The sequence below is a fragment of the Photinus pyralis genome, unplaced genomic scaffold (assembly GCF_008802855.1).
Source record: "Photinus pyralis isolate 1611_PpyrPB1 unplaced genomic scaffold, Ppyr1.3 Ppyr1.4_LG9, whole genome shotgun sequence".
Classification (NCBI taxonomy): Eukaryota; Metazoa; Arthropoda; class Insecta; order Coleoptera; family Lampyridae; genus Photinus; species Photinus pyralis.
Genome location: NW_022170878.1, coordinates 8,819,593 through 8,843,916, shown reverse-complemented (window position 1 = coordinate 8,843,916; position 24,324 = coordinate 8,819,593). Strand labels below are relative to the sequence as shown.

The 24,324-nt window shown below is 43.2% G+C and overlaps 3 protein-coding genes across 3 annotated transcripts; all 3 read right to left on the bottom strand.

The window, feature by feature from the left end:
* Window positions 1–2,549: 2,549 nt before the first annotated feature.
* LOC116180588 (ectonucleotide pyrophosphatase/phosphodiesterase family member 5-like) lies at window positions 2,550–8,493 on the bottom strand. Its single transcript, XM_031500663.1, has 7 exons — window positions 8,067–8,493; window positions 7,876–8,016; window positions 4,108–4,260; window positions 3,882–4,053; window positions 3,516–3,725; window positions 3,213–3,464; window positions 2,550–3,126 (listed from the first exon to the last, which is right to left on the bottom strand). The coding sequence occupies exons 1-7, from the start codon at window positions 8,412–8,414 to the stop codon at window positions 2,951–2,953; spliced, it is 1,452 nt and encodes a 483-aa protein (XP_031356523.1). The 5' UTR covers window positions 8,415–8,493; the 3' UTR covers window positions 2,550–2,950.
* A 551-nt stretch (window positions 8,494–9,044) lies between these two features.
* On the bottom strand, window positions 9,045–12,646 carry LOC116181417 (lysosomal alpha-mannosidase-like). Its single transcript, XM_031501784.1, has 8 exons — window positions 12,498–12,646; window positions 11,606–12,453; window positions 11,131–11,562; window positions 10,698–11,085; window positions 10,197–10,540; window positions 9,755–10,146; window positions 9,608–9,711; window positions 9,045–9,557 (listed from the first exon to the last, which is right to left on the bottom strand). Exons 1-8 carry the CDS (start codon window positions 12,567–12,569, stop codon window positions 9,174–9,176), a joined length of 2,964 nt encoding a protein of 987 aa, XP_031357644.1. The 5' UTR covers window positions 12,570–12,646; the 3' UTR covers window positions 9,045–9,173.
* Window positions 12,647–15,593: 2,947 nt separating this feature from the next.
* On the bottom strand, window positions 15,594–23,207 carry LOC116181328 (lysosomal alpha-mannosidase-like). The gene is made up of 12 exons (XM_031501651.1): window positions 22,274–23,207; window positions 22,148–22,229; window positions 21,441–22,100; window positions 21,151–21,391; window positions 20,901–21,100; window positions 17,274–17,670; window positions 16,883–17,229; window positions 16,551–16,833; window positions 16,272–16,407; window positions 16,097–16,221; window positions 15,907–16,047; window positions 15,594–15,859 (listed from the first exon to the last, which is right to left on the bottom strand). The coding sequence occupies exons 1-12, from the start codon at window positions 22,452–22,454 to the stop codon at window positions 15,617–15,619; spliced, it is 3,036 nt and encodes a 1,011-aa protein (XP_031357511.1). The 5' UTR covers window positions 22,455–23,207; the 3' UTR covers window positions 15,594–15,616.
* Between the last annotated feature and the right edge of the window lie 1,117 nt (window positions 23,208–24,324).

Genomic DNA, 24,324 nt, shown 5'->3' with positions numbered 1-24,324 from the left:
TGTTGTCCTCCTCTTTGTTGCTTGTGCTTATGTCTGATTCTTCCTCCACCTCCGTTAATATACCTACTCGTCTGCTTTCTGTCTTCATTTTGTGTTTGTCTCTGCTCCACTCTTCCCATCTTTTCTATGGGAATCCCCGCCACCGTTTGGTCTATAGTGGTGTTTTAGGTGTTACGGCTTGCGACTCTTATTAGTACAGGTTCTAATTATCTCCTCGAGTTTTTCTAAGGCTCATAAAGACGCTTAAAAGCCCACGAAAACCCACAACAGCTCTTGAAGGTTTAGTTCAGTTCAGGAAATCTCAAAAGATTCCTGAAGAAAATTAAAGGGCTTCTGGTGATGATTGCCTGAGGTTTAAAGGCTTTTAAAAAACCTCAAAGGGTATATGCCTGCATAATCTTAAATGGTCTGCAAGACACTTAAACGATCATTACGATCCACAAAAGCTCGTGAAGCCTCTAAGTGCTTCTGGAAGATTCTTGAAGGAAATTTGGGGTTTCTGGTGACTATCTAGGACCAACTTTTAAAACTCGTAAGGTCCCATAAAAATCTCCTAAACGCTTAAAAATGAGATGAACTTATGCCCTTAAAGCGTTTAATACTCTGAAATGTTCTTCAAGGTCAATAAAGCCCACAAAAGCTCCTGAAAGCTCGGTTCTCAAAAAAAGTCGGAAGATTTTTGAAGAAATTAGCGCTTCTGTTAACTGTCTGGGACTTTTAAAGTCTCTTAAAAACCCTTATAAGGGATTCCGCCATAAAAATTCCTAAACTCTTGGAACATAACATAAATATATAAGGTTTTCAAGGCGTTTAAGCCTCTGAAAGAACCTTGAATGATCTTCAAGACGTTCTTAAAAGGTTCATCAAGGCTCACAAAAATTTTTGAGGCGCGCTCTCAAAAAAACTATCGAAATCTCGAGGGGTCTAAATGCGTCTAGAACACTTGATGGCCTTTGATTGAGGTCTATTAGAGGATCTTAAAACCCTTAAAGACTCATAAAAGCTCCCAAAGCTTCAAGACACGAGATCAACATGTCTTCAAAGGTCTTTTGAGGTTTTTAGACTCGATTCTTAAAACAAGTATAAATTGTGCACAACTCTTGTGCAGATAAAGCGCATTTTTGAAACCGAAATAGCTTTTCTTTGACATCACCAATGGATATATTTCTTACAAACGTCTCGATCGCCCTTTGGGAGTGCCCTCTTCCGACAATCCGTTCTTGAGGTATAAGGGAATATATCCGATCACGATAAGACTATAAAGAGGTCGGGGAGGAGGGCTATGATTGGTAGAAATTAATTCCTTTCATTAGAGTAACATGAAGGATAAAACTAGTTCCCCCCCCCCCCCCTCCATCTCCACCCCGTACTTTGAGAAGAGGACAGAATGAAGGGCAGTAGTGGGTAGAAAACGGTTCCTTTCGTTGAGACCTTTAATTAGAATACAATGAGAGATAAAATTAATCTTTAACCCCCCCCCCCCCCCTTCACTCACTGATCTCGAAAAAGAGTCGCTCCGGAAAGTTATACTTTGTACAAACCAATTTATTTCGATGAGACCTTTCATTAGAATACCATGAAGAGTAGAACATGTGTTTATCCCCCCCCCCATTTTCTAAAGTTTAACTAGGCACCCCCCCCCCCCGAAGATTTCCTGAGATGCTGTTTTTGAAAGTAGAACGTGTATACCTTTTACATACGACCACCAATTGGTCTCAAATTTTGCATACGCCTGCATGGTGCTAAGTTAATCTTTAGGAAATGGGATTGGGGGGGGGGGGGTAAACACATGTTCTACCCTTCATGGGATTCTAATGAAAGGTCTCATCGAAATAAATTGGTTTGTACGAACTATAACCACAGATTTAGACACTCTAACTTTCCCGTGCGACTCTTTTTCGAGATCAGTGAGCGCCGGGGCCTGGGGGGTTAAAAATTAATTTGATCTCTCATTGTATTCTAATTAAAGGTCTCAACGAAAGGAATCGTTTTCTACCAACTACTGCCCTTCATTCTGTCCTCTTATCAAAGTGCGGGGTGGAGGGAGAGGGAGGGGGAATGGAATCAGTTTTATCCTTCATGGTACTCTAATGAAAGGTCTCAACGAAAGGAATCAATTTCTACCGACCATAGCGCTCCTCCTCGTCCTCTTATCGTGATCGGGTATATTCCCTTATACCTCAAGAACAGTCGAAAGAGGGCACTCACAAAGCTATTTCGGTTAAAAAAATGCGCTTTATCTGCACAAGAGTTGTGCACAATTTATACTTGTTTTTAATTCTTAAAAAATGCGCTAAATAGTGGAAAAGCTTCTGGGGAGTATTGGATGAAGAAAGGGATCGTCAGGGGTGTTTTTAGACTGGACGTCTTGATCTCGCCTCTTTTCGCCAATGAGGTTGACGTCTTGTCAGGGGCTTCTGGCGATAAAGATGATGGGGTTTCGTATAGGGACGGCCATAGGGAGAGGACTCCTCCACTCCCCAAAACCGTTATTAATTTTGGCGGACGCTCTAAGTAAATCTATTCTAAATGAACAGTCCAAACTACAATTTCAAGAGGTATAAGATTTATTGAGGTAACAATAATAATACATAAGTAGTACATTTGAAAATTGACAAAGTTAATTTACAACAAAATAAATATAAAACACTATCATCAATAACAATTATTACTATTCAACATCAAAAGATAAAATATGAGATTTTAGCTACAATCAAAGCCCTTCCATGCGCATGAAAGTACGTCTACAATTTTGAATGCTACACCGACTATCTCTACGAATCGAGATCGACAAAAGTTATTGTCACAATTTACTAAAGCAAAATTCAAAGACGGAATGTTTTATACTGAGCGATTCTTAATTCTTAGGGAGGGCGGAGTCTTCAACTAATTAAGATTAATAATACAAAAATCACAGATCCGGTAACGAAATGTGCGCGCGCGCGCTCAATTAAGCATCTTCGGGTTCGAGTAAGTGTTGGGCCTCGATCGTCGAGTGGCTGAAATTTTGCGGAAAGCGCTTGTTCAAAGCGGCGGCCGTCGTGATGTTCTGCTGACGCTTTATGATTAAGAGCGTCGCGACGGCGGCGCACACGATCAGAAGCAGAGCGAGGGTCACGCCGCCAACTGAAAGGCAACAAGGAGCAATTTAAGAAAATGATTCAACAGTGCTGCCCCCTGTCTGTATTTGTATGAACCTCTCTCAGACCTACCAATAATGACGACAATGGGTAGCATGCTCGCGTGGTACCCGACGAGGACGCTCTCGATATTGCTGTAAATGCCGTCGTGCCTCGTCGATTTGATATTTAAAATCGCGCAGAAGAGCGTGAACAAGTCAACGGTGTTGAAAGGGGCGACCTTGTGGTTGGACTTAATTTGAGGACCGACGGCCAAAAAGAACGGGCGCATGCTGGGCAGCTGATTGTCGTAACCGTGAATGCCGAATTCGGAATCGTTCCGAACTGAAACTCGCACGCTTAACATTTCGTTTCGTCGCAGGCTCGGCGGCGTACCTTGAAATCCGTACCTGCCGGAGAAATACTTCACCGACTCGAACATGTCCTGAAATGCGTACCCCTCGTCCGCGACCACGTAGATCGGGGGCACGCGCGGGTTGTTTTTGAACCGCCAGCGCGATGGGATCGCGTCCTTTTTGTAGACGGTAAAATGACCAAGATCTTGGGATGCGTTCTTGAGAAGCGCGTAGATTTCTTCTTCCATACCTATAATGTGACCTTGAATCTAATTGTTCTGAATCACCCTGTAGAAAATTAGCAATACACCCTGTATATTTAAATTCAAAAATACCGTCAACTGTCCATGGTTCGAAATCTTTTTTGTTTAAATAAATCCTAGAGAAGGGACGAGATAATAAGTACCCTGTTTGGGAATAACATGCAGCGCCGGCGAGGTGCACGCAATTTCGTACGTATTCGGCTTTAAGTACTTGGTAAAGTCGATGAAATTCGCCGGCGTGACCGTGGTCATGCCGTGGTCGCTCAGGTGGATCACATTCACCTTATCCGTGAGACCCTTTCGCTTCAGCTGCTCCTAAAATGAAACCGTTCAGCGAGGTCGCTTACGTCTCGCGCGAGGCGGCCGTACGTGTAGGTAATAGCTGACGTTGTCCAACCTCTGCAGCATTTCCACGACCTCCTTCGATTTCGGCCCGAACGCGTGACCGTGGGTGTCCGGTTCCTCGAAGTATAGCATAACCAAATTGGCCGGCTTAGTTGGATCCTCAATCCAACTCAGGACCTAAAGAATAACATAAACTGTTTGATGGTTTGCGGTCATTTCCCATGACTTATATTGTGGGTGCAATTAGAACTAGCAAAAAATTCGTTCAGAACTCTTTACCTATTATGGCTGTAATTAGAACTAGCAAAAATTGGGTTTTTTGGTGCCTTGAGCAGTTGGAACCTCATTGGTTGAATCTAAAATTCGTCCCGAGCTCTGCATCCATTATGGGTTCAATTAGAACTAGCAAAAGATTACGTTTTCAAGTATCTTGTGAAGTTGGTTCAATTAAAAATAGTAAAAATTGAGTTTTTCGGTACCTTGAGCAGTTGGAACCTCATTTGTTGAATCTAAAATTGGTCCAGAGCTCTACACCTATTATGGGTGCAAGTAGAACTAGCAAAAATTGAGTTGCACTGAGAAGTTGGAACCTGATTTCCTGGGTCTAAAATTCGTCTAGAGCTATTCATCTATTATGGGTGCAATTAGAACTAGCAAAAATTGGGCTTTTCGGTCCCTTGAGCAGTTGGAATCTCATTTGTTGAATCTAAAATTCGTCCAGAGCTCTACATCTATTATGAGTGCAATTACAACTAGCAAAAAATTGAGTTTTCAAATACACTGAGAAGTTGGCACATCATTTCTTCGATTTAAAATTCGTCTAGAGCTATATATTTATTATGGGTGCAATTAGAACCAGCAAAAATTGGGTTTTTTGGTGCCTTGAGCAGTGAGAACCTCATTTGTTGAATTTAAAATTCGTTCAGAACTCTTTACCTATTATGGCTGTAATTAGAACTAGCAAAAATTGGGTTTTTTGGTGCCTTGAGCAGTTGGAACCTCATTGGTTGAATCTAAAATTCGTCCCGAGCTCTGCACCCATTATGGGTTCAATTAGAACTAGCAAAAGATTACGTTTTCAAGTATCTTGTGAAGTTGGTTCAATTAGAAATAGCAAAAATTGAGTTTTTCGGTACCTTGAGCAGTTGGAACCTCATTTGTTGAATCTAAAATTGGTCCAGAGCTCTGCACCTATTATGGATTCAATTAGTAATAGCAAAAATTAGGTTTTTCGGTGCCTTGAGCAGTTGGAACCTCATTTATTGAATCTAAAATTCGTTCAGAGCTCTACGTCTATTATGAGTGCAATTAGAACTAGCACAAAATTGAGTTTTCAAATACACTGAGAAGTTGGCACATCATTTCTTGGATTTAAAATTCGTCTAGAGCTATATATTTATTATGGGTGCAATTAGAACCAGCAAAAATTGGGTTTTTTGGTGCCTTGAGCAGTTGGAACCTCATTGGTTGAATCTAAAATTCGTCCAGAGCTCTGCATCCATTATGGGTTCAATTAGAACTAGCAAAAGATTACGTTTTCAAGTATCTTGTGAAGTTGGTTCAATTAAAAATAGCAAAAATTGAGTTTTTCGGTACCTTGAGCAGTTGGAACCTCATTTGTTGAATCTAAAATTGGTCCAGAGCTCTGCACCTATTATGGGTTCAATTAGAACTAGCAAAAGATTACGTTTTCAAGTGCCTTGTTAAGTTGGACTCTCATTTCTTGGATCTAAAATTCGTCTAGAGCTATTCACCTATTATGGCTGCAATTAGAACTAGCAAAAATTGAGTTTTCAACTGCACTGAGACGTTGGCACCTTAATTCTTGGATCTAAAATTCGTTTAGAGATATTGACCTATTATGTGTGCAATTAGAACTAGCAAAAAATTGAGTTTTCAACTGCACTGAGAAGTTGTCACCTCATTTCTTTGATTTAAAATTTGTTTAGAGCTCTGCACCTATTTTTGGGTGCAATTAGAACTAGCAACAAATTTCGTTCAGAACTCTTCACCTATTATTAGTGCAATTAGAACTAGCAAAAAATTGAGTTTTCAACTGCACGGAGAAGATGACACCTCATATTTTGCATTTAAAACTCTTCTAGAGTTATACATTCATTATGGGTTCAATTAGAACTAGCAAAAATTGGGTTTTTCTGTAGGTTGAGTAGTTGGAACCTCATTTGTTGAATCTAAAATTGGTCCAGAGCTCTACACCTATTATGGGTGCAAGTAGAACTAGCAAAAATTTGAGTTTTTAAGTGCACTGAGAAGTTGGAACCTCATTTCCTGTGTCTAAAATTCGTCTAGAGCTATTCACCTATTATGGGTGCAATTAGTAATAGCAAAAACTGGGTTTTTCGGTGCCTTGAGCAGTTGGAACCTCATTTATTGAATCTAAAATTCGTTCAGAGATCTACATCTATTATGAGTGCAATTAGAACTAGCAAAAAATTGAGTTTTCAAATACACTGAGAAGTTGGCACATCATTTCTTCGATTTAAAATTCGTCTAGCTCTATATATTTATTATGGGTGCAATTAGAACCAGCAAAATTGGGTTTTTTGGTGCCTTGAGCAGTGAGAACCTCATTTGTTGAATTTAAAATTCGTTCAGAACTCTTTACCTATTATGGCTGTAATTATAACTAGCAAAAATTGGGTTTTTTGGTGCCTTGAGCAGTTGGAATCTCATTGGTTGAATCTAAAATTCGTCCCGAGCTCTGCACCCATTATGGGTTCAATTAGAACTAGCAAAAGATTACGTTTTCAAGTATCTTGTGAAGTTGGTTCAATTAAAAATAGCAAAAATTGAGTTTTTCGGTACCTTGAGCAGTTGGAACCTCATTTGTTGAATCTAAAATTGGTCCAGAGCTCTACACCTATTATAGGTCTAAGTAGAACTAGCAAAAATTGAATTTTTAAGTGCACTGAGAAGTTGGAACCTCATTTCCTGGGTCTAAAATTCGTCTAAAGCTATTCATCTATTATGGGTGCAATTAGAACTAGCAAAAATTGGGCTTTTCGGTCCCTTGAGCAGTTGGAACCTCATTTATTGAATCTAAAATTCGTCCAGAGCTCTACATCTATTATGAGTGCATTTAGAATTAGCAAAAAATTGAGTTTTTAAATACACTGAGAAGTTGGCACATCATTTCCTGGGTCTAAAATTCGTCTAGAGCTATATATTTATTATGGGTGCAATTAGAACCAGCAAAAATTGGGTTTTTTTGGTGCCTTGAGCAGTTAGAACCTCATTTGTTGAATTTAAAATTCGTCCAGAGCTCTGCACCTATTATGGGTTCAATTAGAACTAGCAAAAGATTACGTTTTCAAGTGCCTTGTTAAGTTGGAACGTCATTTCTTGGATCTAAAATTCGTCTAGAGCTATTCACCTATTATGGCTGCAATTAGAACTAGCAAAAATTGAGTTTTCAACTACACTGAGAAGTTGGCACCTCATTTCTTGAATGTAAAATTCATCTAGAGCTATACATTTATTATGGATACAATTAGAACTAGCAAAAATTGGACCCCTTGAGGAGTTGGAACCTCATTTGTTGAACCTAAAATTGGTCCAGAGCTCTGCATTTATTATGGATGCAATTAGAACTAGCAAAAAGTGAGTTTTCAAGTGCCCTAAGAAGTTGGAACCCCATTTCTTAGATCTAAAATTCGTCTAGAACTATATGCCTGTTATGGGCGCAATTAGAACTAGCAAAAATTGGGTGCCTTGGTCAGTTGGAACTTCATTTCTAGGTTTATCAGGTGCTAACACAATCATTCCACTTACAGTATCGACTCGTTTGTACCAATTCCATTCTGGGTCAAATTTCTGTAGATGAGTTGGCAATTTGCCTTGATACTCAAAGGCAGCACCTGGCCACATCATACTACCCGAGAACCGACCGTGACCCGACATCTCGTTTAGTCGCTAGAAATACCCAAAATTCAATTCACGTGCCGACCACGGGTGCGACTTACCCAAATCGGGATTATGGTTTCATCGTAGTGAAACAGCTCGTAGCCGATTTTGAAGGAAATCTGCTTGATCTTGTCGTAGTAACTGTTCCCGAGAACCCCGTGGTTTTCTGCGTACAGACCCGTTGCGATCGTATGGTGGTTTGTGAACGTTTTCGTCGGAAAGACGTTGTTTATGTAGTCGGCATAGGAGCCTCTCTCTCTCAGCCTCAGAAGATTGGGTGTCACCTTTTTCGCGAAGTAATCGTACCTGAACGCGTCGAAGGAGACGACAATTAAAATTGGATGGTCGGAAATTGAGTGCGTTAAAGTAAATAGCGTAAATAGTAGGTGTATTATTATTAAAAACATTACAATCTGTTAATTTTGTTACGTATTGTCAGTAACCCATTTGGGTTTAATACTGGGTCGTGGCTCGGAGATCGTTAACGGGGCCACATCCGGAAACAATCGCTGCAAATGGCTGTGGCTAAAGAAGCGCTTCGCTTTAAACGACTGCCATCTGTCTGGTGTCCGCTGAAAACCATTAGACATTAGCTAGTAGACCCAAACAACATTCTAGATCAGTCTAGGGTCTCCGTTTTGCAGCATTCGTAAATGCTTGTCCATGCCTTTACCTAGAGACAAAGTTTTTGGCTCTTATTTTGGAAAGCTCGCGAAATCTTTACGTTATAATTGCTCTGTGGAAGCGTTCTCCTTTTCAGAAACTATTTAGTGTTGCTACTCTAGTGTTTTCTAAACCTTTTCCAACGCCAAAACCCTTCAATTCGCTCAGCAACGCCATCTCCTGGCGTGAAACTTATCAAATCGAATTAAATAGGTACAAGTGAGCCGAAGAGATTGGCCCGGGTTGTGCCGAACTCGCCTTCGGCCCGCTCGGCAATATATTGGATCTGATAAATATAAATACATATACCGAAGGCGAGTTCGGCATTATCCAGGCCAATCTCTTCTAAGTAAAGCGTGACAGTAGTTGCAAGATGCACAGACAAAATATTTTATTTGTTGATCAAAGCTCAAGTTGTAAAATTTGGATGGATGGTTGAATTTAATCACATTGTACTTTACATTTTATGATCTCACTAAACTTGAATTAATCCGAGAGCAATTTCAGTAGGTCTTAATCCGTTTCCCTTCAACTGTCGCTATAAAAGTGCGAATCTGCATCGGCGCCAACTTAATATCCACGTCCAGCTTTCGTTCAACGCGATCTGTAGACCTTTCGCAGGTTGTCTCCCCCCAAGAGAGGCACCCACTGTTTGACCAATGCATCTGTTTGCGCTCTTCGAGTTTCATGCTTGCCGCCAACGTGGTCTCCTGCAGATCGGTCACGTCGAAGAACGTGAACAGGTTCTGAAAGTTGACGGTTTGCTCGCATCCTCCCTCGCTGGCTTCAAGGATGTGCTCGAATCGTAAAAGTACTTCGTTCTCGCTCCAATGTTCCAAGGTTAGAAGTTGCACTTGCGCTGGAAGTTCTCGCGTGAGGAGCGAAAACTGGAAAATGATCGTTAGTCAGTTGAGGCAAGGGAGTGGTAGAGGCCCACCTCAGATTGTATCTTGGGGAGGCCACTGGAGCCGTCGGCCACAAACGCCCAGGATGCCAGGATTTTTTGTTGGGCAATATCTCTCCGTACTCGGCTCGTAGCTCCTAGATTAAAGGTTATTACTTCCAACTGTCAGATGAAACGTACCAAATGTAAAGAAGTGCTGTCCTCTCACTCTAAGTCCGTTACCAAACTCTTCCTCGTTGAGGGCCTGTTCCACGCCGAAGGCGTCATCGCGCAGCAACCGTCTGTGAATCATCAGCTCGAGCTGGCCCGCTTCTAAACTGCCACCCCCTTGCGCGCGGTCTGTTAGAACAGCGGCCTCCATTTTGGTAACGTCATCCACTAGCGATAAGCTGGAGGTGACCGGAAAGTAATTTCCCGCCACCTTCTCCTCGTCCGTGTACTCGAAGGTTTCCCTATAATTCTTCTTTCGCCTAATCAACTCGCGCCCATTGGAGTCGGTGTAAAACACGTTCTCTTTGGATCCGAACGATTGCAGTTGGAAGCGCGATATCACCTCCTTCCCCTTTCCGTCGCTACAAAACTTAATCATCACGCACAGCATCAAGACTACCACGGCCAATACCTGACGTCAATCGGCCCCACGAGCCAATCAAACTCGATGTGGTCCCTCGCGCCCTTGTAAACTCTGATAATCTGTTTCGCCCAGTTCCCGAAATGTTGGTGGACCTCGTCCAGTAGCGGCCCTTTGAATGTAGTTACATTGACCGCGTTTTCTAAGGGTAGAGCGGTCGGTTGGCTGGCATCGGGTCGAAAGATGTACGCTCCCGAAGCGCGGTTTTCAGCACCTTGGTTATTGCCCTGCGCGCTGAAGTAAAACATCAGTTCTTGTTTAACGCCCAGCGTTTTGTCGTGCAAAGTGACGTTCTGGAGCAGTCCGGTGGTCTTGTCGAGTTTCACGCCGTGAATCTAAAATGCACCACACGTTAATTAACCTCGAGTCGAAGAGTACCCAATGTTTGTTCTGAATCAGGTCCGCAAATTCTAAGAAGACCTAGAGATTCCAGAAGAAACCGAGGAAATCAAGAAGGTCATTGAATTGGCTGGAGGGCAGCAATGAACTTACGCTGTCTCCCAGCTCGTACGCTTGATCAGCAGGGACCGGCGTTATTGGGGCGTTCTGTCCGGATTTGGTGACGACGTGGAATAGCTTAGCGCCGAGCGGTGGTAGATTTTCAGCGAGGAAGACCAAGTCGTATTTCGCGATGTGAACGTTGGGAATATTCGCGAACGCATCGATGCGTGGTGTGATTTGCCATTGCACCGCGTTACCGTCGAGATCGGTGACCGCGACGAACTCGGAGTCGATCGGTAAGCGAACGTGGTGGGAGACCCTTCGACTGAGAGGATTATAAACGGCGACTACGAATTTCTCCCTGCGCGTCTCTTCGCACTGACTGACATTGGCCATAAGACACGGACGGAATACCACCTGGTTACCACCTAGAAGTTGACTACAAAAGAGAAACGGTTGGGAGTCGGCTCGGCGAAGAACTTACTTCAGCGCGGAGCTGATCACGTCAAAAGTGCTGTCGAAAGCTTTCATGACAATCCTCGCGTAGTCCTTCGCCACCAAGTCCTTCTCCGTACCGGTGATCGCGTCGTGGTGCTGCATGACTCCCATGGCGTCCCTCAACTCGTCGACTCGCTGATTTAAGTCCGACCGTCTGGCCGTCAACTGCTTGGCGATCTGCAGCAGATTGTTGCCCTGCCGCTCGAATCGCTTTTGCGTCGGTCTCGAGGTGTAGTACCCGGACCAGTAGGTGTGCGCGTCGTTCCACAGCGGAACGAAGTCGTCCGTCTTGATCTTGTAGGCCAGACCGTGCGAGTTCGCGTAGTCATTCACGGCTTTGAGGTAGCATGTGGGGGTGGAGTAGATAAGGCGGATCCGTCGATTTTTACTATCGACCTGCACCCAATCCTCGTAGGCCCTAAAATGTCAATTAGAAACGAGCGTGAGGGTTACGTACTGACTTAATTAACGTGTCCAAATTGTCGAAGTTGTAATTAGCGTTTTGGTACGCGAAGTCATGGCCCATGGTGATCATGATGTTGTTTGACGTGTACTTGCCACTCTGGCGGTCGACGTAGTTGGTGAATTCTGCTACTTTCTTCTTCAAGTTGTAAGCAGGGCTCGCACTGTTGGCGACGAGCGGATCGTCCTTGCTGTTAACATCAAAGTAGAAACCGGAGGGTGCGGTGTAGTGCTCGTAGAGTAAGTGCGTGAAGATCTTAGACTCGTTGCCCAAATTCGCGCTGCCTTGCCAGAGCATTTCGGCGGTGCGGGTGCCGAAACGGGCGTACCTGTCGCGCCAGTCGATACGTCCCATGAAGAAGCCGTCGAAGCCCATTTGGGCGAACATGCTCGCCATTTCGCGCGTGTGACCGAACGGATCGATTTGCCACGCGACCTTCGGCAGGGCGCACTCGCCGAAGGTGTCCTTCAGAAACTTCAACGCGAAGGTGAACTGGTCGATTGTCGGCTGGTAGTGAACCGCTCCTTCGTCGTTCATGCTCCAACCGCCGCCTACGATTTGCAATCGCCCATTTCGGATTAAATCGTGGACCTGTTGACGTTTTTCTTCGTTCTGCTCCTGCCACCATTTGTGAAAAAATGCGGTCTCCACTTGGATGAACCTCCGTTTTGGGTTTTCGCGAAGAGCGTCGACCACCGAGCTGATGATGTACTTCACCTGAGCGCTTTGAACATGGGACCTAGTGCCGTAGTAGTACTCGTCGACGGTTTTCAACCAGCCGACGTCATCGTGAGAATGCGCGATTATGTGGACGTTGAGCTCGGACGCGTTTAAACGTGGACACGCCTAAATCGAAAAAGTTTGCTTTACAATCACAATCGGTTACTTACATTGTATCCACAATGCTGTTGGGATAGTCCCAAGATGGGCAAGAACCAAAGCACTAGACACACGTACTTCATGGTTGGGGAAAAAACCAATCATGACAATTATCCAACCTAATCTGCGCCTTTTAAGTGCGCCCTTTTTGATAAAGTTCTTATCTCGTTGAGGAAAAAGATACAATGTCAGCTTTTGAGAGCCTTTCGTCGAAAATGTAAATATCGTAAACCACCTTTGTATCAATTTTTTGGCAAACTCAAAAAGAACCCGTTAACAAATATTGATCTGCTATCTTCGAGCGGTACACGTGTGGCTGTCGTCATGATCTGATACACCGTTATCTTTGAGTGTTTTGTCACTTTACTGCGCCGTTTATATCCATCTTATTATCAATCAATAAACCTTTTCTCGCCGGTATTTGCAAAGAGTCGCGAAAGACCATCGTTGTCGGAAAAATGATGTGCGGCCCCTCGCAACGAACAAGTGAAGGGGCAATGATCCGATAACGACCGATGAGCTTGAAAGATGTTTGTTTGGTTGGAAGACAGTCAAATAACGTTAGTTAGTTTTGACAACAGACAAAGACAGGAATACCTACTATCTAAATAATTACACAAGATCGCATATCCATTTCCGTCCTTAGTCAATGTGGAATAATAATAAGATAAAACAATAAGATAATCAGTATCTACTTCTGAAGAGCGTATAGTAAAAAAAACAATAAAAATACTGGAATGGTAGCCCCCCCCCCCCCAATCCATTTCCTGAACTTCACACTTCTCATTTGGTTTTTGGCTTAATTTAGAATCTTAGACTTTGGATGTTCACTCTCTCTCAGTTTAAAGAATCTTTCAAATTCTTAGTTTGCCCCCCTCCCCCTCTCATTCTCGAGATGTATATGGTCTTCAAACTCTTGCGTTTCTTCAAAAATCTTTGGCTTTTTATGACAATTTAAACCACCCAAATTTATCTTTCCTCATTCGTACATTTCTTTTCGCGTCTTTTTAATCCTTTCTTCGTGCCTGCCGCAAGCCTTCGCGCTTCTTTTAAATTTCCCCCACCCGCTTTCATATCGCATCATACCTTATGTGCTTTTTTCGTTTTACCCCAGGAATTCGTTACGTCTTCTTCGCACACTCTTTACGTATTATTTCTTGACCCCCCCCCCTCCTCCTCCTCAATGTTTCCTTTGATTGTAAACCTACCCTCCCGGTACTACATTCTCACCCAAAAATGTTTAGCGTTAGAACTCGAATAAAAGCTTTAGAGAAAAGAGTACAGGACTCAGCACATTTAATGCTCATCTAAAAAAGGCCGGAAGGTCCCTTTTGAAAGTTTCAGAAGAGTGCTCCTGAGGGCTTAGAGTTTGAAGTAGAAACGTAACACCGGGGGGTCTGGGGGGTATGGAATGCCCCCCAGTATACGAGGTTTTCATTCGTTTGGGTATAGGAATCATTTCATGATCGTGATTATTCCAGAAAAAAGGGGAAAACTGATTTTGGTTTCCTGGTTTTCCCCAAATATGTTAGGAGTTAACTCTCGCATTAAGAGACCATCGAACTTAGCACCGCGATCGTATGGAACATGAAATACTCTTCAAGAAAATAAGGTCGGGTGGTCCCTTTTAAAGGTTTCACCAGAGTCCTCTTCAGGGCTTAGAGTTTGAAGTAAAAACTTAACACCGGGAGGTCTGGGGGGTATGGAATACCCCCCCAGTATACGAGGTTTTCATTCGTTTGGGTGTAGGAATCATTTCATGATCGTGACGATTCCAGAAAAAAGGGGAAAACTAATTTTGGTTTCCTGGGGGGTATTCCATACCCCCCAGACCCCCCGGTAAAACCGTATCACCCCAAATATGTTAGGCGTTAACTCACGCATTAAGAGACTATCGAACTTAGCACCGCGATCGTATGGAACATGAAATACTCATCAAGAAAATAAGGTCGGATGGTCCCTTTGAAAGTTACACCAGAGCCCTCTTCAGGGCTTAGAGTTTGAAGTAAAAACGTGACACCGGGGGGTCTGGGGGGTATGGAATACCTTCCAGTATACGAGGTTTTCATTCGTTTGGGTATCGGAACCATTTCATGATCGTGATTATTCCAGAAAAAAAGGGGAAAACTAATTTTGGTTTCCTGGGAAGTATTCCATACCCCCCAGACCCCCCGGTAAAACCGTATCACCCCAAATGTTAGGCGTTAACTCACGCATTAAGAGACTATCGAACTTAGCACCGCGATCGTATGGAACATGAAATACTCATCAAGAAAATAAGGTCGGGTGGTCCCTTTGAAAGTTACACCAGAGCCCTCTTCAGGGCTTAGAGTTTGAAGTAAAAACGTGACACCGGGGGGTCTGGGGGGTATGGAATACCCCCCAGTATACGAGGTTTTCATTCGTTTGGGTGTAAGAATCATTTCATGATCGTTTCCAGAAAAAAGGGGAAAAAACTAATTTTGGTTTCCCTCTAATGGGCACCTCGTTTAGGTACGATTCGCCCTCACTCCATATTGCGTTTCATTTGCCCTCTCCGTTTCTGTGCTTCGTACCTATCTCCATCGCGCTTTTTCACATGTTCTTCACACATCCTCTCTTGTATTTATTTCACGTTTCATTCTGCACGCTTTCTAACACATTCTAAAACTCTCCCTTCTGCTTTAAAACTTCCTTCACGCCCTTCTACCCTCCTCCACCCTAGTCACACTTTCCACGTGTCTCCTGTAGTACCTCCTTTTCTCCCACATTCACATCGTAACCGACTCGAGCTGACGCTCGAAGGAGCACCTCTGTCATGTTCACATCTTCAAGCTTTCTTCACGCGATCTTTATACATACCCTTTTGGTTCACATTTCCTCTACGTATTCTTTATATTTATCTTCTTCGCACCTCCCTTACGTATCCTGCAGGTCTCATTCATTCTTTCTTCACGCCGTCTCCTTTGCGCCTGCATCAAGCCCTCCATTACATTTCTTCTGCCTCCGTCTATCCTGTTTCGTCTTCTTCCCGCTCTCTTCATATTACTTTTGTTAATTTTGGAGTGTTTCTTTTAGGTCATAATATAACTAATTATAGGTAGGGAGCAAATAATAGTAACAGGAAATGTACATAGATTGATCTATTTATTTATGATGGTATCTCTTCAACGTTAACAATGAACGTTCGAATTTCCATGGGCCAGAGATCAACTCGATCAGGCCCGGCCTTGCCGTCTCTCGGAGGTTTCTCTATCAGCTCGCAATTATCTAAACCCGACAGACATCCGCCGGCGGTCCACTGCATCCTATAGCCTTCGTCCAGTTTCGAATTTCCCGCCAAAGTCATCTCCTTGAATTCTTCGATTCTTAACCCCAACCCAACGAACAAACCCTGAAATCGCACGTAACTCACTTTGACCCCACAGCGGGCTGACTTACTCTGACATCGATCTTCTGCACGACGCCCCCTTCGGAAACCTCGAGTATGTGCTCTAAACGTAGCAGTACGTGGTTGTCGCCCCAGCGCTCGAGCGTCAAAATTTGTACTTGCTCGGGCAGGTCGTGCGTGACAGGCGAAAACTGGACGAGGATGTTAGAGATAGTTTTTGAAAACCTAGGCGCTACTCACTTCGGATTTAAGGTTTCCCTTTAGCTTGTCGAAGGCGTTTTCTTTGCTAGAAGCATCCGCCAGAAAGACCCACGGTGCCAGGACCTTCTGCTGGACAATCCCTCGACGAATTTTACTTGCTCGCGCTGGAAAAATCTCACCTAGAAGAGACTCGTCGATTACGCCGAACACTTACGAATATTGTCGCCGTCTTTAATCGAGCCAAATGTGAAAAAGTGCCGCCCTCTTACTCTCAAACCTTTCCCGAATTCCAGTTCGTTTAGCGCTTCGTCCACGCCAAACCCGTCGTCTTTTAAGAGTCTCCTGTGTAACTGCAAGTGGAAGGCAAAGATAGTATGATTCACTTTACCCTCACTACTTTTTATCTCATCGGTCATCATCAGGTGTGGAGTAAAGTGCAGATGGGCGATGAGAGATGCGATAAAAAGGAGTGGGGGTAAAGTTGGTTATTTACCATCAGTTCCATTTCGCCGGTACCTAAACTGGCGCCCCCTTGCGCTCGGTCGGTCAAAACCGAAGCCTCAATGCGCCGGTCCTCGTCGACCGCCGTAATACTGGACGTGATCGGGTAGTAGTTGCCAGCAACAGGCTCTTCGTCCGTGTACTTGAAAGTTTCCCGATGTTCATTGACCCTCTTCAGTAACTCGCGTCCATTGGAATCGGTAAAAAACGTGCCTTTCGGCGGATTAAAAGTTCCCAATTTAAATCGCGATATAATTTCCTTTCCATTTTTGTCGCTGCAAGTGCACTAGTTATTGTCCGTCGGCCGAAGAAAGAAACGGTTACCTAATGTCGATCGGCCCGACCAGCCAATCAAACTCCACGTAGTTCTTTTGGCGTTTGTAGACGCGAACGATCTGCTTCGCCGCATTGTCGAAGGTCTGGTGCACCTCATCGACCAGCTTCCCTTTGTACACCTTCAAGCTGCTCAAGATGCTATCGGTGAAGGGCTTCGCGGCGGGATTTTTCGGATCGGGCCTGAAGACGTAAGCGCCCGAGGTGCGGTTGGATGGACGATTGTTACCGATGGCTCCATGGTAGTACATCAACTCTTGCCGGAGATTAAGCGGCCAACTGTGCAAAGTGATCCCCTTCAAGAAGCCCGTGTTTCTGTTTAGTTGAGCGCCGGTCTCCTGCAATGGACCTTTAGAAGGAAGCGTGACAGGGACTTGCTCACCTTGTCACCAAGATCGAAAGTGTCCTTAACTGGTGGCACGTTTACATCAGTAGCGCCAAAGTTCTTATTCGTGATGTAGTAGATCTTAGCGCCGAGCGCCGGAAGGTCTTCCGCGAAGAAGACCAGATCAAATTTGGCCTTTTGAATATCCGGGACGTTATCAAAGGCGTCGATGCTCGGAGTCACCTGCCACTCCATCTTTTTGCCAGCAAAGTCGATTACGTCGAAATCGTTTGTGTCAACAGGCAGACGGACGTGGTGCGACACCTTCCGACTCAGAGGATTGTAGACGATTGCCACGAATTTTTGTTTTCTCGACTCCTCGCAAACGCTTATATTAGCGAGCAGGCACGATTTGAAGGTCAGCTTGGGGGGGTCTTTTTTGGCCAAACGTTTCCTAAAAGTCAAGGGGTGGTTATGCATTCACAAGTAAGCTTAGGTGGAGGTAGGAAGGGGGCAGTGATTTGTGTCAAAAAGTTAAACATGCAAGGAAGGATTGGCTGAATGGTTTAAAGACAGTGCAACAATGCCACAATTAACGAATTGAAAAGATTCCAGGAGACGTAAGAATTCAGGGAATGATAATCTAACAATAGAAAAAGGGGGGGGGGGATTCTAGACGCAACAAGTAGTGCAGTGAGTAGTGTACTCTTGTACTCGTCCTATAATTTCCGGAAGGGGCATTTTAAAGTCAATTGTTCATTTTTAGTGTCCCATACTCCCGGATTCTGACTAGAAAGAAGCTCCGGAGAACTGGGAGGTATTCAATACCCCTCAGTAAAGAAAAACTTGATGACCATCTTTCTCTATAATTTTCATCATGACATCATTCGTGTATTATGGAGTATTCCATACTCTCTAGGACCCCCCGATACTATATTTACCACCAAAATGGGCAGCCATGATTCGGATTCGGTTTACGAAGCAGCTCCGGGGGGTGTGGGAGGTATGGAATACTCCCCAGCCAAGCACAATACTTCCCAGTAAAAAATAACTTGATGGCTCTCTTTCTCTCTTTCTCAGTCGTGTTCTAGGGGGTATTCCATACCTCAGGACCCCCTCCTCCCCGGTTCTATATTTTCCACCAAAATAGGCAATCATAATTCGGATTCGGTTTACAAAGCAGCTCCGGGGGGTCTGGGGGGTATGGAGCCAAATGCAATACTCGCCAGTAGAGTATGTACATTTTGCAAATAAATAAATTATTATTATTATTATTATTATTATTATTAGAGAAAAAATGGATGTCCCTCTTTCTCTACAATCATCATCATGATATAATTCGTGTACTGGGGGGTATTCCAGGCTCCCCGGTTCTATATTTTCAACCCAAATGATTAGGACCATTATTCGGATTCGGATTAGGAAGCAGCTCCAGGGGGTCTGGGGGTGCGGAATACCCCCCAGCCAAACCTAATACTCCCCAGTAAAGAAAAACTGGATGACCTTCTTTCTCTACTATCATCAGCATTATATCATTCGTGTATTTCATGGCCCCAGGCCCCTCGGTTTTATATTTTCAACCAAAATGAGCAGGTCCATGATTCCGATTTGGATTAGGAGGCCTTCTTTCTCTACAATTATCATCACGATATGATTCGTGCAGTACTAGGTGGTATTCCATACCCCCCTGGCTCCCAGGGTATATATTTTCAACCAAAATGAGTAGTGCCATGATTCGGATTAGAAAGCAGCTCCGGGGGGTTGGAACCGGAACCGAAAAGAACCGGTACCGGGACCGATTGCATTTATAAGTCCTTCACTTGGAACCGGAACCCTTATTTGAGAAGTTATGATAACCAGAACCGATACCGATACCGTTATTATTAATACCAAAGAACCGGTATTTTTTGGTTCTCTCTGTTGTAGGTAGAGTAAACAATTTGCCAATATAGGTGGCAAATTAAAAGGATCTAGAAAATTCTAGAGTCAATATATCTGGAAAGTACACATCATATCCGCCTTCATTCCTTATCGCCGGTTTCTGATCCTTTATCGACTTGATGACCAAAAATAAAATCTTGCCTTCTGAATTGCGTTGTAGAATTTGCAACTTGCAAGAAATTTCAAAAGCCAAAAATCCAAATTCTCACTTTTATTCAGAGGTACCCAGTAATTTCTACCAACTGAACCTTAATACTAAACAAATATAAAATATTTTAGTGACCGAAAATGAATCAAAAATAGTGAGGGTCTATATATATTTTGGAACCATTAAAAATCGAAAAAAACTGGAACCGGAACCGAAAATTACTGAAGTCAGAACCGGAACCGGTACCGGAAGCCTTAAAAAATAGTTCCACCTAAACAGTGCGAAACCGGAACCTATATTTCGTATGGGTTCCCGCCCCTGACTTGATGCGCCCGAAGCATCCTCTTGGACCACCTGGTCCAAGAATATGAATAATCTAAGGATCGTAATAGTGTGACGAATTCGTTGAATTTCAAGAACGAAGAAATAATATGAAGAATCACAAAAATATGGAGAACTTGAAACACATAAGAAAATTCGAAGAAACTGGTCTGACTCTGACTAATGATGCTGAATAATCTGAAGAAAAATGAAAAAAAAACCCACCATCTGTAGTGCAACGAGAAAATTCGTGAAGAATCTATAGATTTCAACGAAGCGGTGAGAAACCAGATTCAAAAAATTTGAATGAATTGAAGAACCCTAAGTAATCAGATTTTAAAGAAACTTATTAATTTCATGAATTTCTGAATAATCCAATAAACTGAAGAATTGGAAAATGAAAGGAATAGAGCAGTTAGAAGAAACTGAATCTAAGGGAGTAAAAAAAAATCATAATTCTAATCTGGACGACACATCAGAAAGATCGGAAGATCCCAAATAACTAACGGAGGAAATTGAAGAATTAAAGAAACTTAGATCTGGAAAGAATGTGGATCATTCGAAAAACCGGAAGAATTTCAAAAAATCATACAGATACGAAGAAATAATCGAATCGAGCAAAAATCTGAAGATTCATGGTGTTGGATCGCCTGATCCCGAAATCTGAAGAATGTAAGGATCACAAGAGTGCGAAGAATCTGAAGTGAAGAGAAGGAAGGAACTAATCCGAAAGATTTGAAGAATTTGAAAAAATGAAGAATCGGACGAATACGAAGTACCTATAGATAAATAGAAGATTTTTGAAGAAATTGATGTCACCGGGAGATCGAATGACGCCAATTACGCAATGTATTCTGAAAAGTTACTTTACCGGTAATTGATATGCAATAAGTGATTGTAGTGGGGGTGGGGGTGGGGTGAAGTTAAATGAGGAAGGCTTGACGGAGAATGTGAAAGAAGGGCCTGCAAAGAACGTGATTGATACATAAAGATGGCGTGGTGGAGTTGTGAAACGGCCGGCCATGTGTGGGGGGGGGGGGGGTTAAGGAAGCAGCGACTGAGTGCCAAGGAAGGTTTGAAGAAAGCGCAATTGAAATGTCAAGGAGGGGTGGTTGAAATGTGTTGCATGCGTGAAGAGTGGGTGAGCGGGGAAGTTGGGGGAAGGGGGAGTGAAGAATACGCGGATAAGGAAGGTTTGAAGTAGACGTCCAGGAGGTCGTGTGTGAAAGCACGAATGAGTCCTGGAGGAACTTGAAGAAGGTGCGCCAACTTACAGTAGCACTTCACTCGCCACGGCAGAGCTGGACTCGAAGGCCTTCGACATCATGGTGACGTAGTCCATGGCCACCTTCGTCTTCTCGGTCCCCGTGATAGCGTCGTGATGTTGCATAACGCTCATGGCCTCCCGAAGTTCGCTAACCCGCTCATTCCGAGTCTTCGAGTCGGGTCCCGCCGACGTCAACTGCTTCGCAACCTGGAACAGAAAACTGAAACCGCCATTTTCGACACCTCACAATGGCGCACCTGCAGTAAATTATTGCCCTGGCGCTCGAGCCGCTTCTGCGTCGGCCTCGAAGTGTAGTACCCCGTCCAGTACGACGAAGAGTCGCTGGCGTACGGGATGAAATCGTCAGTCTTCACCTTGTACTTCAGCCCTTTCTGTTTGGCGTACTCGTTGACGGCCTTCACGTAACAATTCGGCGTCGAATAGTGCAGCCTAATCCGTCGCAATTTATTGTCCAAGTGCTCCACGTCCTCGTAAGCTCTGAAACATTGACTCAGTTGCTCGGTACCGTAGCAACGTAATGCCTTACTTGATTAGCGTGTCCAGGTTCCTGTAGTTGTAGTGGGCGTCTTGGTAGGTGAAATCGTCCCCCATCGCCATCATGATGTTATTAGAGGTGTAATTGGACGATTGCGCCTTGACGAACGCGGTAAAACTGGAAACCTTCTCCTTTAGGTTGTACTCCGAACTTCGAATGTCGGTAACTAGAGGATCGTCTTTGCTTAAAATATCAAATTTGAATCCACGAGGTGGACTGTAGTGGTCGAACATCGCGTGAGTGAAGAGAAAGGGTTGCCCCACGTTGCTGCTTCCGCGCCATAGCATCTCGGCGGTGCGGGTGCTTAAACGTTTCTTTTTGTCTCTGTAGTCCAGGCGGGCGAAGAAGATCGCATCGTAGCCCATTTCGTTGAAGATCGAGGCCATCTCGCGAGTGTGACCGAAGGGATCGATCTGCCAGCCGATCTTCGGCCTAGCGCATTTTCCCAGAGTGTCTTCCATGAACCTAATGCCGTAGGTGAACTGATCTATGATGGACTGGTAGTGGGCAGCGGCTTCGTCGTTCATACTCCATCCGCCCCCGACGATTACCAGCTGTCCGTTGTTGACCAGCTGGCGCACCTGCTCCTTGCGTTTGTCGTGCTGCCTCCGCCACCATTTGTGGAAGAACGCGGTCTCGACCTGAATAAACCTAAGCGACGCTTTTGATCAATGGACGTTTTGCTAGGGGGGTCTTACTTTCGTTTGGGATCGGCCAAAAGCGCTTGGACGACGGAGTCGATGATGTACTGGATGCCAGCGAACTGAATTCCCATTTGTTCTAAACTACAGTGTGAGCAAACAAAGCGCACTGGGTATACTTACGGCCGAAGTAGTACTGATCCACCGTCTTCAACCAGCCGACATCGTCATGGGAATGCGCCACCAGGTGAACGTGCAGCTCGGAGGGGTTCAGAGTGGGACACGCCTCGTAACCGCATTTTTCTTCTTTGGATTTCGCACCAAGAATTGGCAATAGGAATGGGAGCAAGTGGAAGAACTTCATCCCCGAAAAGCAACAACGTGGCTACTACGGTCGCGACGCCGACGGGACAAATCCTAATGGTACTCTCGAAAGATAATCAGGACCAATTTAATCGCGTAGAATTTTGAGTGGCACTTGACCTTGTTTTGTGAAGTTGGTGGAAAAACGTGGGGATTTTAGGACATTTACACTTACAGCTGGAAAGTTTTTGCGTCGTCCGAACTCGACAGGTGGGATAACGGGAAAGTGGAAAGGATGCATCATTTTCAGTTATATCAGACATTACATTTGCTGCCAGATTGAACGATTGCTTTTATTCAACCCTTGAAAGATATACAGTCTGGTTCAAATTAAGTCGGCACTATGGCTACCTTTCTTTAGAACGACGGTTAAATTACTAAAATTGCGTATTTTTTGTACCAAATCCAAATCCGCAATTCAAAAAACAAGACAACATCGCATTTTTCCGATAAGAACAAAAATGTGACTTTTTTAGAAGGAACACCCTGTATATAATTACGTGAACGAACAACGTCATTTTAACACTAGATCTAAATTAAATTAATGGAAAAATTTTGGTTATTTAAAGTATTTTCGGCCATATAATGTAATAATATACAGGGTGTTCCATATAAAAAAGTCACATTTTTGTTTTTATCTGTTCGTAGGCCGCGAAGAACGGAAGAATACGAAACATCGGAAAACTCCCTCATCTAGGGCTGGGCGATTACGGGTTTGAATAAACGATAATCGATTATGAAAAATAATCGATTACACTGATTAATCGATTAATCAAATAATCGATTAATCAAGTAATCGTTTAATCAAATAATCGATTAATCAAATAATCGATTAATCAAATCATCGATTAATCAAATAATCGATTAATCACCTAATCGTTTAATCAAAAGTCGATTGTCACATACAAGGAGTGATAAATATCTGTTTGTATGCATTAATACGTTAATTATTTAATAATAAAAATAAAAAATAATTCCATTACTCTTTTCATCAAATCGTTCATTACTAGGCAGATCGATTAATCAATAATCAACAAAGTGTCCCTGGTTCGAATCCGGGTTCGGGCATGGATATTTGCAAATGCATAGTGGGTTGGTTGGTAGAACAGCCTTGGCTGAAACCCTGCCCATTTGAAAATGAAGGTCAAAAATAGAAATAAATAAATAAAAATAAATGATTAGGCAGCTTACTCTCCGATGAGGTGTGCTTTAGTTTTGATGATACAATCTTAATTAGCGTTGGGCAAAAAAATCGATTAATCGATTATAATCAAACGATAATCGATAATCGGGTTTGATTATTCTATTAAATTAATCGATTATTTGATTAATCGATTATTTGATTAATCGATTAATCAGTGTAATCGATTATTTTTCATAATCGATTATCGATTATTCCAGCTAATAATAATCAATTAAAATTTACTTAATGATTGATTAATCAAACAATCGATTAATCAAATAACCGATTAATCAAATAAATAATCGATTAATCAAATAATCGATTAATCGATTAATTTAATAGAATAATCAAACCTGATTATTGATTATCGTTTGATTATAATCGATTAATCGATTTTTTGCCCAACGCTACTCATGACTCCCGAAAAATTTGAACAATTTTTTAAATCTGAAGAATTTCCGCATTCCCACGACCGTTTGAGTGAACCTTAAGGTCCGATAAAGACTCTTAAAAAGTCTTTTAAAGAATCTCCTAGGGATCTTTAAAGGCTCTTTAAAATTCAAAGCTTAATGTCTCGACTTTTTCGACTCTTGGAAGATCTAGCAGGAGGTTTGCGATTCTTAAAGGCCCCCAGGAGTTTTTCAAGGTTCAAAACCAATTTCTTATACAAGCTCCTTAAGGTCCGTAT